General features: G+C 42.0%; 1 protein-coding gene across 2 annotated transcripts in view; it reads left to right on the forward strand.

Moving 5' to 3' along the window:
• The window catches only part of Astn1 (astrotactin 1), a 320538-nt gene that overhangs the window by 100386 nt on the left and 206148 nt on the right, over window positions 1–14004 (forward strand). For both annotated transcript variants that reach the window (XM_021198865.2, XM_021198866.2), the window contains exon 2: window positions 12111–12298. In XM_021198865.2, coding sequence (XP_021054524.1) covers window positions 12111–12298 — 188 coding nt within the window. The remainder of the gene's footprint in view (window positions 1–12110; window positions 12299–14004) is intronic.

Raw genomic sequence — 14004 nt, forward strand, 5'->3', positions numbered from 1 at the left:
CACATCCAGTAAAACCATTGCAACTCAAAACTTTATTGTTATTCAATAATTTCTGACTTGGAAGTACACAAAAAGTGTCCGTGCTTGTTCCTGACACGGCCTCAGAATTAAAGTCGTAAATATGGAAAGGGGACCAACGAGGAGTGGATGTGTGTCTTTCCCAGCTGAGCATCACATAAGTCACAGATCATGTGGCCTTGAATTCTTTTAAATCATCCACCCAGGAAGCACTAGATGTCTAGGTTAAAGTTTCTATGGTGGATATATCTGTCAGGTCGTTTACAGGTCATCTTGACCCTTTTGTCTGACAGGCATTTAACCAAATTAGCCCACAGAACTGGGCCAAGACAATGTCAAGAGTTCTTTAGACTAGAAACTGGAAGCACAAACTATGCAGATCTGATCCATCATAAGGGCCAGGTATGATGAACTCACATTAGGTTGCCCTATGATTTGTATACTAGTGTGAAGGGATTAATAGCACAATTTCAGTGTTGACTCTATAGCTCAACTCCTCAAAAGCCTGTCCCTATTTACTATTGATGTATATCTTCTGGATATCTATTTTTTCATAAATTCTCAGAGTGATCCCCCTGTATCTGCATTGATACAGGACCAGGCTTATGGTTTCAAGAGTCATTGTTGGTGCATCATGCATTGTTTTGGTAGACAGTCCGGTTGAGTAGGAAAGGTGTTGGGTGGTGAGTTGGAAGACAAGATTCCAGCATTGTTATTCCATCTCATCGACTTCTCCTTTGGAAGGTTTGAGTCCCTTCTTTGGACTTCTGGTTTCTAGTTCTATGAGCCCCACCCCTCCCTAAGGGCTGAATAATTTGTAAAGAGGGGCTTGTAATAAGGGCTTTGCAGATTATACAACAGGAGCCATAGTAAGGGATTTTTCATGGAGCTAAGTCTTCATGGCTATTCCTTGATACTTTCTTCTCTGGCTGGATAACACAATGATGACACCTGAGATCATGATAACATCTCATCTTCACTTTGGAGTAGCTTCTGTTCCAGACCCTGAGGTGGCAAGTGTAGATGATAGGAAGGTAACACTAGAAAATCTTGGAATAAGAACAGGCTTTCGAGCTTACTTGTCCTCACCTTTCTGTAAGAGACAATAGTGCAGAGAGGATAGCCAAAGAGGCAAATGCGCTGGTGCTCCATGCAGCACCAGCCAGTACTCATGCCCAGGGATGGAAGCTCATGTGGTTGTGGGAATGAGATGAAAAGCCTCTTATCCAAGGAGAAGATAAGATAAGAGTGTTCCACTTGAGTACAAAAACTCTAGAGATTTATACTAAGAGGAGACTGGGCCAATAAGTCTAGAAAGTAAGATGTAGTTTGGCATTGAAGAAGGCTCAAGTATTATTTTAATACACCTTCATTAGCTGGTCTACTGCCCACAACTACCATGCTTCATCCATCTGGGGGGACCTGACCTTATTTTATTTTATTTTATTTTATTTTATTTTATTGAGACAGGGTCTCACTGTGTAGCTTTGAATGGGCTGGATTGCACTAAGTAGACCTGGTTGACCTAAAACTCACAGAGATCTGTCTGCCTCTGCCTCCAGAGTGCTGAGATTAAAAGTGTGCACTATTGTACCCAGCAGGACCTGCATAATTTAATTCAGGGTCATGTTTTCCGGTACCTGGCATTCAGTTCACTGAAAGCTGGTCTTTTGCCAGTCTTTGAGGGGCACAGATACCAGGGCATCCCTTGGTATAAGTTCAATCACTGGATCTTAAAGCAGTGATAGTATTATTTGACTTCTGTCAGACACACATAAAAGCTTTTTTTTTTTTCCTAAATAGTACTTCCAGGAATGTACCATTGTAACCTGGCTTACATTCCTTAGTGGGGACTGAACTAATTCATGAACTTACTTTTCTAGACTTCTAAGATTTTGAAGCCCCTGGGACCATTTGCAGGCACAATGTCAAAGCTTATTGATCAATTTTAGGATTTTTATGAATGACACCACTTATCACAAAAATGATGGCACCAGTCTTTATTGTTTGTTAAGTGCTGGAAACTGCTAAGCCACCAGTTTGCATATATCCTGAGATTGGGATTTCTAAAGTAGGGAGTAGAAGGTGTGATAGTGAACAGTACTCTTAAAACCAAGAGACCACACTTTTCCTCTCTCTCCATTGTAGTGTTTCCTAACTGAGCAAACCTGGTTAAGTAGCCTAACACCTCTGGAATTCAAGTTCCTTACTTTTAAACTAGGGAGATCTAGTTCTAAGTTGAAGAGTCATGAGGTTTAAGGCACTCATGTATACTGAGAGAGCTGCTCAGCCTAGTTAACATCTAGTAGGAATCTTCTCACTTGTGGAGTTGAATCATAATAAGAACAGAAATATAATTGAACAAGAACAAATTAGAAGTGGAAATGCATCAAGACAGCTTAGAGAAAGCAACATACCATCCCCTTTGTATACACTATTTACTCTACCCAGTGAATGCTACTGGGTTTTTCTTTCTCTCACTCTTTTCCACCCTTTCAACCCTCAAATACTTCATAGGAGAGATAAAAAGTATAGAAAGGAAAGAGGTGATGTTATCATTAGACTACTTTGTGCTGATTAGGGCCATCAAGTTCCTTGGAGCAAGTTTGCTCTTTGCCATCCGGATTTCTGATTTATTCTTGTTTCTTCTTTGCACATGGCTACTTCACAAACCACGACCAACAGCAACCAATAGCAACCAACCAACAACAGCCCACCAACAATCTACCATGCCTCTAGGGCCCAGCATTTATATACCCTCTGAAAATTCCCAAGAATTCCAAACATTACATAATTGCAGAAACTATATCTGCCACTAGCAAAATCATGGTCCTGCTAGAGCACAAGGCACAACACAGTCATTGCTATGGACAATCTGAAGCAGCCCCATAGCCCACACCTAGAATTAAAACAAAAACATATTTGTATACTATTTCTGTATTTTTAAAAGAAAACCAAAATGCCAAAATTTTCACTATAACTTACAGATGATATTTTTGCATCATCAACTCTCTTTTTCCACCTACCATTTCAAGCAAGAGCCACAGACCTCCACAACCTCGAGATAGTCCATGATATGAGAAGTGATCCTGAGCATCAGAGAGAGGACTTCGAGTACACAGAGCTCTTAGAGGGTCTAGCGGGAACTTTCCTTATAATTACCTTGTAACAAGTGCTCTGGGTTTCTAAAACCCAGGTGTCCACCTTGCTCCCAGTGCTGTATAGAGTAAACCCGCACTCCCCCCACCCCCAGACTTACAAAGCTCAAATTAGAATTCTGGTGGTGAAACCTCAGGCTTCAAATGACTTATTCTTACCACAATGTATGAAACGATCTATAAATACATATTTTAACATCATGAAGTTTAAATATTATTACACATCTTACTTGATGTCAGATTTTGTTAAATGCATGTCGTTATCTCAATTTTCAAAGGTCAGCCATGTGGCAGTGGAGAATAGAACTAGATGTAAGTTTTTTTTTGATTTTTTTTTTTTTTTAAATCCTTTCACCAGTACATCTGCAAGCTCAAATAACCTGGTTCTTTTCAAAGAGCTTTGCCCCACCCCCTTTTCAAATGAGCCTTTAATGAGTATCATGTGGATAAACTCTTTGCAGAGGTTTGAAAAGATCCAGAGAAACACTGTGATCGGTACAAGTAAACCATTTTGGATGAAATCACAAGCCATTTGAATGCTTCTCATCTCTCTGGTTGTGTCAGAACCTTTTGGCTGCATCTTTCCCCCACAGGAATGTTTTCGTCTCCATGGCTAGGTAAATAAAATGTGTGTGCGGTTGCTCGATTGCTATTCATGTCAGCACTGTAGCACAGAGTGACCTACTTCCAGCAGCAACCATAGAAAGCTTCATTGCTGTCCATGGTAGCTGATTTAAAAAGCCACCCTCCGCTTCCCACCGCTCCCACCGGGGACCGCCCTCAGAGTACCCAGCCCCTTATTTCTTCTTTTCATCACACCGACTCCCTGTGTTGATCCATTTTATTCCACCTTTGTACATTCCGGGAAAAGAAATGGGTGGGTGGGCAGCTTTAAAGGAAGCTGAAGTCTCAGATTTTTGGAGTATAGCATTCTCAAAGAATATTGTTTTGGGGTGTTAAGAGATCAGGTGATGGGCATACATAATGCATGTCCATATGTTATATGTATTATGTAAATTGTACATACATTGCCATATATATAAATAAAGTACAGAAGGTTAGTAGCTAACTGGAAACCATTTGGAAGTATTTGTAGGTGGAAGAGTCCCCATAAGAGAATCCTACTCTGAAATTACAGTAGACACTTCAGCCAACACTTACGCTACAGAAAGATAGACTGCACTAACACACAACTAATCCAAAGGCTAAGAGGAAAGCCTAATTGAAAATCTCTAAAGATTGCTATCCCATTGGCATGCAAAAATTATGCTTAGCCTGCACCTGATTTGGTGTTTGACTATCACCAAGTGTCATGCTTCATTTAGTGACATCAACGAGGGGGCAGAACTAGAGAGATCTTGAAGACATCCATCCCATCTCTTGAACACATGGCATATGAGTTCCAGAGATGGCCACATACTTCCTTCCACGTCCTTGTTAAGTCCTGAGCCAGTGATGTACTGAACCCCTAGTTTATGAGTCATGCAGGGTGAATGTCACCAATCTGAGGACACAGACATTCAATTATCCTTCATCTAGTCATGGGTGAATCTCTCTACTCCAAATTTCAGCAAATCAAAAAGGTTCTGATTACCTGACCAAAGACATCCTTGTGCTTCTGTTAATAGCTGTTTGGCATTTTAAGCTACCTTGATCTAAAGCTTTGCTGGCTAGATCTGTAGTCAGGCTTTGGAGAAGGAAGACAGACCAGAACAATAGACAGCAGCTTCATGGAGCCCAGCAGACTGATTTCGGAAACCACCAGAGGAGCTACATTCCTAAATGTTTATGAACATCTTCACAAAAGAATTCCCTGGCTGTGACATCTCCCATTTTGTCCATTTAACTAGACACTAGCAACACATACTCCAGGCAAACAGTCAGAGTACCTGGCATCTATGCTGGCTGAATTTAGGCCCAGCAGGGCACGTTTTCTTATGTGGTTCTCACTCTGGAATGCAGGATCATTCCACTTGAGAGCTCCAAAGCAGATGGTCCCTGTGGTGAGGGGTGCGGCCCACAAGCTAATGCAGCCTAAAGCCCCCATCATTTTTCTGACTGACCTCATTTCCTCCATGCCTCTTGACTTTGTCCTTTCTCTCTACTTCCTTCTCCTCTGTCTGCCCCTCATCTTCCTTCACAGATGGCCAAGACACTAATGTGCTGCTGTCATTATGTTTATGAAACAAGTTGAGGTCTTTAGAGGCTGCTGTTCCTGAGACATTAAAGACTGGTGTCACTTTGATACCAGGGTGGAGATTTGCAAGATAATTAGTGATCCCTGGCTGTTATTAACCCCTGACTTAAGCAGGTTATTTTCTTACAAAGGTGTTGAAAGTTAATACCTCTGTTAATAGTTTCAGCCAGAAGACCATACTGAAACCATGTGGAAAACCAGGCCTACCATCAATAACTTTCAAGCTCTGAATTAGAGAGTAGAGAAGGAAAGTAAGAAAAAAAAAATGGAAAGAAAAATTGACTAGTTCTGTCACAGGCTCATTTGGTAACATTTTTGATAGTCACTTTCATATATAGGCAAGACACAATAGTTACACTTTTTTGTTTTCGATGGTTGGTCTAGCACTATTAATTATTTGAGTTTAATATTCTAATTTTTGTATGTGTGCGCCCCTGCACATATGTGGAGGTTAGATATTGGATTTCCTTTCCTGTCAGACTGTGATTAATCTCCTGAGTCAGTCTCACTAACCTGGAGCTCAGGGTTCTTGTTTCTTTTGTTTGTTTGTTGTTTGTTTGTTTGTTTGCGGGGAGTTTTATGGCTCATTTTGTTCCTTTTAATTTTTGCTTTGTATTTGGTTGGTTGGTTTGGCTAGGCTGGTGGGAAGCAAGACTTTGTAATCCTGTTTCTACCCTCCCCTCGTGCTGGGGTCACACACCCATGCCCAGGCTTGACATGTCACACAGGTGCTGGGGATCTGGAGGAAGGTGCTTTTGCTTAAGCAGCAAGTGCTGAGTCACCCACTGAGTCACCTTCCAATTGAATTAATCTTTTTTACACAAGGACAGTCACACTGTCCACTGAGATAACACAGAGTGCAGGTGAGGCTCCATTCTGTTTGCAGAAGTATTGTCTTTTACATGCAATTATTTCACAAATAATATAAGGGTATTTGTAACATCCCACTTAGCATTGAAAATAACCAATATATCTAAGAGATTCCCCCTATCTTCTACCAGCAAGGACCTTGATCGCTTATGCATTTTATTGTTCCTTCAGTGGAACTAACTCTTCTCTAAGTCTGTTTTTTGTGGGAGTCCCTCAGAAAGCATTTTAGATTTGGTTTGGAAAAAAAGGTTGTGTCAGGATGAAAATAAGTAGCAAGGCCTTTCAACAGGCAGAACAGCCGCGGGGGGGGGGGGGGGGGGGGGAGAGTCAGCTATAGAATAACCATGAATATTGACCCTACTGGGGGGTGTCAACATCAACCTTGAAAGATCACAAGATCAGTTCAGCAGGTGCCCTCAACAGGAAGCCAAGCATGGCCATGGATAATGCTACCTCCTACCTTGACCTCAACAACCACAGGACCTCATTACTACTCAGCTGAACTCAGCTTGAAACTCAGGCGTTCTAGCAGCGAAAAGGGACCCCAAGATATCCGGACTGCTCTAATATACTCTAAGCAACTCACCAAATTAAATGATCCTCAAGAATTTTCCCAATTAAATCCATACTCCAGTTGGAATTGTCTCATTCACTGAATGAGGGTGTGGTAGGTCTGGTACTTGAAAGGAAATTCTGATACTGCCTGGATGTTTCTTAACTCCTCAAATGAGGTTCTCTCAGCTTGCAGATATACATAGGGAAGAGAAAAGCAAGTGGATAGCAAGGATATGTTGTCATGCCAGGTAGAACAAATTGTGCGGCAAAGTTTTAAGTGGCCTGAAGTAACCCCACAAAGAGACTACTAACTCCCAACCCACAAGCTATCATTAGAACAATGACTAAGGCTAATTAAAAGTGATATCACCTCACTCCGCCTTTTCCATCTAAAGCTTCTCTCTCTTATGACTTTTTCTGCCCAGTGTTCCACCAGTGCAGTTCTCTGGGACATGAAGCTCCATGGTTATCTCTGAGAAACAATCTACTTGCAGCAACATTATGAGGTGGTACAATGTAAAGTTGGGTCTATATCTTGAGGTCTCTGTCTGTATCCTCTTGACCCAAGGTGGAGCATAGGTTAGACCTGAGAAGAAGTTTAACGTTATTTGTGCCACTGCACTTAACATGCATTCTGGAGACAGGACCATGGGAGGATCAAAGTTACAGAGGAATATTGAAGTTCATCTACACACTTGCGTCTTCACAGACATGAGGAAAGTCAGAGTGAGGGGGCATATTCAAAGTTCCTCAGACCATGCCTAGGCCTCCTGAGTCCTACTCCTATAGTCCCTAAAGAATGCAGAGTCAGGGGCATAGTGACACCTAGACCTATGACATTAGCCATTCTCGTTCTTGAATTTTCCCAATTCTTGGTGAAATTAACTTGGTGTCTTGGTGATCATTAACTTGGTTGATGCCTGTGCCTAATAGAATTGTGAATGACTTTCTCCTAGCTGTGAACTTCTTAAGATGACATTTTAAGGCTCTTCCACGTGCCATTAATCTGGATTCTGAGAGTAGATCCTCTGTAATTCTTCTACATATTGCCCACCCCTGCAGCTTAACCAGACCCCCTGTGATTCTGACAATGTACATCATCCTTCTGTTCCTTTGCATACACTTTGTGCTTCAGCTGGGATTATGGGTGTCTCCAGCATCTCCCACCATTTTATTGCTTCCCATCAGTGTTTACCCAGCCAACTCTCACCCGATGCTCAGCACTGCTGTCACTTAGCCCTGGCCACATCTGAAGTCTCCTGCTGGATGAAAAGTGCCTTGAGAGTAGGAGTACATAGTTTAGTTCCCAACCGTGGCCAGCATAATGTGCTCCAGGCACATTTGCTGCATGTAAGAAGGGATAGCACCCTGATTTCTTCGTATAACAAGGTTTTGGAGAGGTCCTGAAGATGTGAAGTTTGCAGGAGTAAGGATAGACATGGTAATAGCCAAGACAGACTTCTGGAGACCTCAACCCCACTGTGTGTGAAAATGTGGCACTTGGGACATCTGGACATAACCATAGAGGTTCCTGTGGAATTTGTTTTATTAGGTACATTACCACGAAGGCCCTCTGTGAGCTTCGGTGGCAATCCTCTGTGACTTTGGACTGGAATAACAATTTTATTACCACCCTAATTTGCTCCTTGGAGTCTCATGACTGGCTTGCATTACATTTCTTCTTGAGATAGGGACATTCACACAGATGTGATTGCACTAATGTTCTCAATCTTGTTTGTGAAGAAGTTGGCAAGGCATTTACTATGTCCTGTGTGGTCTTTCATTTGCTGATCAGGCCAGATATAGCATAAATATAAATAAGTTCCTGGTTTGGCATTTGAGCTCTTTCATGTCAGATCCTATCAGGAGAGGGACTGCCAAGGATGGATCTATCATTGTATAATTAACTTGAAACTAAGAATTGATGAATGCCCTTGGCAGACATGGTGCCCTCTTTCCTTTACCTCTTGCCCTCTGCAGTGAACCAAGTCTGTGCAGAATCATGATATTGCCATTTATGGGGATGGAAATGAATAACCCATTGAAGGGTTCAGAGGGTTAGGCTGGAAGCCATGGCCAGAGACTGTGTGCTAATCCCATTGCCCCATGGAATACTTTGTCAAGGTCCTCACAGCACCTAGTCTTTCCTTGGTACCTCTATGCCTAGGGCCATGGAATACAGTATATTAATCCTGATTGAAACATTGTAGCTGCTTACAGAAAGTTTCTTCATAAGATGATGAAGATGTTCTAAAATTAGATAGTGAGTGATGATTATATAACAAGATGAACACACACACACACACACACACACACACACACATACACACAAACCCACTCTATTAAAAGGTGACTTTAAGGCATTTAAATTGTATGTCAACTTAAAAATAAGTCATGTAATATAAAGACCTGCAATAAAAGATTAGATTATTATAGCCACTAAGCTCACAAAAGACCACGTGGCTTTTCTACTTTAGGGCTCTCTACATCTTTCCCCCCTCTGTGTTCTAATGTCATGCTGTGTGCTTTTCAAAATAGTGTAGAGGGCAACAAACAGTTCATCTGTTTCTGCCCCTGCTCTATGACAGGTTGGCTGACCTTGGTCTAGGTATTTCCTTATTTTTTGCTTCCATGGTTAAAGCAGGGTTAATGAGTCTGACCTACATGATGGAGATCTGCTGGGAAACAAGATCTAGTTTATGAAGTGATTTAAAGGGACAGGTGCTAGATCCTTCTAAATAGTTACAGAAAGGGCTGAGTGGCACCCAGACATGCATGGAATAAATCTTAGCCTGAGTGGGGATGGTTATGAAAAGAAGATGGACTTGATTATGCCATCAAATGCACTACTGGGAGCTGGCATGCTGATGATGTTTATCTCTGATGAGGTGGGTACAAATTTGATCCCTAGGCCAGGGCAGAACAGGAACGTCAGTGAGGGTGCATTTCTAAGAGTATTCTAGCTTGTTAAAGCCAAGAGAAGTCATCAGGAGAGCCTGCCTGCAGGATATACAGCCATGTGCCTGGAAGCAGATGGTGTTATTGGGTCTGGACTCACTGTGTTTGGCTTCTGTTGCTTTAAATACTTACCTTCAGAGATGCATCCAAGGATGTTTACTCACCTGGGAATGTAGAAGACACTTTAGACAACTGACTCTCAACCTTTTTAATGCTGTGACCCTTTACTGAAGCTCTTCCATGTTATGTTGATTCCCAACCGTAAAATTACTTTTGTTGCTCTTTTGTAACTGTAATTTTGCTACTGTCATGAATCATAATGTAAATATATGATATGCAAGATATCTCATATGTAACCGCTGTGAAAGAATTGTTCAATGCCCCCAAAGAAGTCACTACCCACCGGTTGAGAAATGTTGATTTAGAGATGTAGAGGAGCAGTCGACGTGGGACGCTAGTATCCCCACTACATCCAACAAGTAGGGAGGTGTCTTCTGAAACACCAATCTTCACTCCTCAGTTTCTTTGCCCTCCGAAGCTCCCTGGATTCTAGGCCAATCACATGCAAGATCACAGATAATCTCCCTACCTGACAGATGACAGAGCCTTCTAAGCTTCAGGAAAGAGAGGCCACGTATGAAAGGGGATACTCTATTGGCAGGTCCCCTTCACAATAACAAGTTCCCTCTTATCCCCGTGAGTGTGTCTGGATGGGCAAGGCCATCCAATCAGCATCTGTCAGGGGTAGGCCAATGATGCCTGTCCCATGAGAAACCTCTGTGGCCTGCACAGAAGAGCGATGGATATGCCCATTCCCTCTCCTCATCCTCACTCATTAGTTGGCTGGTCATCCCTTTTCCTCTCTTATTTGCCATGAGGCATCCTTTTCCTCAGAGAAGATCACTTTCTTACCCTCCTATTCGCTTTACTAGGGTCTTTTCTTCCTCTCAATGTCCTACAAGGACTCATTGTGCACATTCAGTCATGGTGGGCTGCTCTTAAACATTGAGAACTTCTCATTTCACTTAGTGCCTGAGTGCCTAGACCAGGGCCTGGTGTATAGAGCATGCCCAGCATCTGTCTGTTTAAAGTGTGACTAAATCAATAAATAATATCAGTCTGCTCTTCCATAAATGGTGACAGATAATTATAAATTCCATAAATATTTAAAATTGCTTTCCTCTTTATGATTGTGATAGTTGATGAGAATATATTCTAAATGTGTCTATTAAATCTTTTTTATATCTGTGGTATAATTTTTTTTTGGCCAGAGGTGATAAATTTCAAGAGAAAAAGCATGCCTTTTGAAAATGAAATTTTATAAAGGAATGATTTGTTAAAGTGTGTATAACAGAACATTGGTCCCCCTTTGAGACTGTAATAGGTGTTAAAAGAAACATGGTCTGAAGGCTAACTGGAGTCATAGAAAATCTGGATTGATCAGATTTCTCTACTATGGGATACCCTAGAACTCTGATGTGCTGCTGCTGCTTAGGAATAAGAGAAAAGGGGATATGTACGTGGGACTTTTCTGCAGCAATACCTTGGCCCTCACTACAGTGCAGAGGGTGAAGTAGGTTTTTGTTTGTTTGCTTTGTTTTTGCTCTTCAGCATTTTTCTATTGGTGATAGCTCGGTTTTCATATAAATACCTCTGCAGCAAGTAAGTGTTTAGATCTGTGATCAGGGCCCAATTCACTCCACTTTCTTCATGTACAACATCTGCTTTGCAAAACTAAAGAGAAAAACAAAAACAAAAACCAGAGCTAAAACATGTCTTTACCTGTCATGACAAGTTATCGGCTCTCTCCAGTGGACTGTGCAGCCGATGTCTGTGGCTTCACAAATGTGCCAGCAGCCCCAGTCCAGTGGCTCTTCAGTAACCTCCCAGGACGGTCCCATAAATGCTGGTTCTCTGCACAGTAATTACCAATTCTCTCCTTGGTAGATATGCTGGAGTCTGGGAGTAATTGCTGGGTAACTCACATGTCCAGATTTACAAGAGGCAAACAACCTTGTATTTACCTCAGGGGGTTATCAGGTATTCAAACTGTGCCATGTAAGAGATACCATTGATCACAGAATGAGGGGAAGAGCTTGAATTTCACCTCAGTATTTTTCTCACTGGGTGAGAGCCTAGCTCAGTAGATTTATTACAGAAAGACCTACAGGGGATAATTCCCTCCCCTTGATCTCTTGTCTTTCTTGAGTTTTATAAGTAGCAATAAACCTAGCTATAGTCAGACCCCCTTGTTGTCTGCAGACAGAAGTAGCTTGTTGGTATCAGAAACTAGGAATATGAAATCTTGACCCAGTCCAAAATCTTACCCTGTGACTTTGGTGGTTTTCCCTTAGAGATCTCAGGGAATACAGAAGACATCCCCCTGGTGCGCTGGAGGCAGCAATGGCTGGAGAATGGTACCTTGCTTTTTCATATCCACCACCAAGATGGTGCTCCCAGTCTCCCTGGACAAGACCCAACTGAAGAACCCCAACATGAATCAGCAGAGGAAGAACTGAGGATCCTGCACATCTCAGTCATGGTAAGAGCAGGCTAGCCCCAGCCATCTGGTCACACATAGCCGGTGTGACTCTTGATATTAGGAGTGTTGATGCCTGCACTGTATTGGTCATTTTTTTTCATTGTGATAATAAGCTATCTAAGGTGACTGTTTATGAAGAAGCCCTTAGCTCTGGAGGTCAAGGGCACAGTGTCTGTATCAGGGCAGCTCTGTGAGGACACTCTCAGCTATTCACACCATAACAAATGGCTATGTCAGGGGCAGGTGTGGAAGAGGTTGCAGCCTAAACAGAAAGCCAGAGACATGCTATACAATGCCCTCCAAGGTCATTCTGATGATCACATTCGAATGAGGATCTCCCAGAAGCTCCACCTCTTAAAGGTTCCACACCGACTCCAAATACTGCCAGTCTAGAAACCAGGCTTTCACCATAAAAGCCTTTCAGGGAGAGTGGACATTTAAACCATTGCAAAAGACAGAACATTATAAAATCAAAATCCAGGAAGATCATTGAACAGGCTGATACACAAACTTCTCACGTGTAGGGAATGTATCCACATGTGCTGCGAAAGTTGCAGCTATTTCTACAGAATAATTTCCCAACTGTTCTTTCTAGGAACATACCCATATAAGGAGTGGCTTTCCCACATACGAGGTAATATCAGAATGTCGTAGAAAGGAATCATTCGGTTAATATATTGGAATATTTTAGAGAAATTACTCCATGAAGGTTTTTTTGGATGACCGAATCTCCAAGCTTCTTACTACTACCAAGTCTTCTTTCATATTTTTTCCCAACCAGAAGAAATCAGCACCCTGCTTTTCTTCTCTGCCACAGTAAAGGGGAAGCCAATAGATGCTCTGTAGCCCAGTTTCAAAACTTTGCCACTGTCACCCAATCTGCACGTAAATGTGAAGACTCAAGAACATGATGAAATTCTTCCCAAAGTACTAGAAACCTGTACTTCAGAATGTCACTAAAATAGCATGCTATATTGGCAGGTGTGTGAGAGAGATGAGGGGTTTCAGTAGTGCTTTGCTTACTCGTAAATACTTAGGGATAGAACATATGTATCACATAGTTAAGGTGGTTTCAATATTTATGGAACAAACGAATACATTTTCAATGGAAAGAGGGAAATATTTTGCATCTAATGCATTGGTGAGCCCGTGCACTACCTATTTATAGGGTCCTGAGAGTAGGTTGACATTTTGACTGGTTGTTCATGGGCTATGTGTGTAGTACATTGCTACCTCATTGCTAGCATGTTCACACCTAGCCCAACCTAGGCCTTGGTCTACTTTTAATCCATTCCTTGCTTGTCATTTAGATATATCCAGCACTGCATTAATCTCTGCTCCAGAGCAGAGAGCAGAGTAAGTTTTGAGTATTCTGTTATTGATGGTAGCTTTAAAGACTAGAAAGATGCTGATCAAGAATACCACAGGGCGTTAGGAACTACACTGTGTTATAGTGTTACCTATGAGACACCCTATACATTAATGCCTGTGTTGAGAGCCCCTGAGGAGGCAGTTAGTGGACAGCTGACCCTGAAATGAAGAGGAACCAGCGCCAGCCTTGGAGCTAGTTTTCAGATCTTTCTTTTATATGCTTGTAGTTCCCCACCACAGAACAGCAGTAGCACTTAATTTTCCAAATAAAATGGGCACTTCCTTCAGCTCCCTTTGAGTTTGCAATATCTTGTTTTTAGCCAGGCTGGAGAAGG

This window comes from Mus pahari, chromosome 5 (genome assembly GCF_900095145.1).
Source record: "Mus pahari chromosome 5, PAHARI_EIJ_v1.1, whole genome shotgun sequence".
Lineage (NCBI taxonomy): Eukaryota > Metazoa > Chordata > Mammalia > Rodentia > Muridae > Mus > Mus pahari.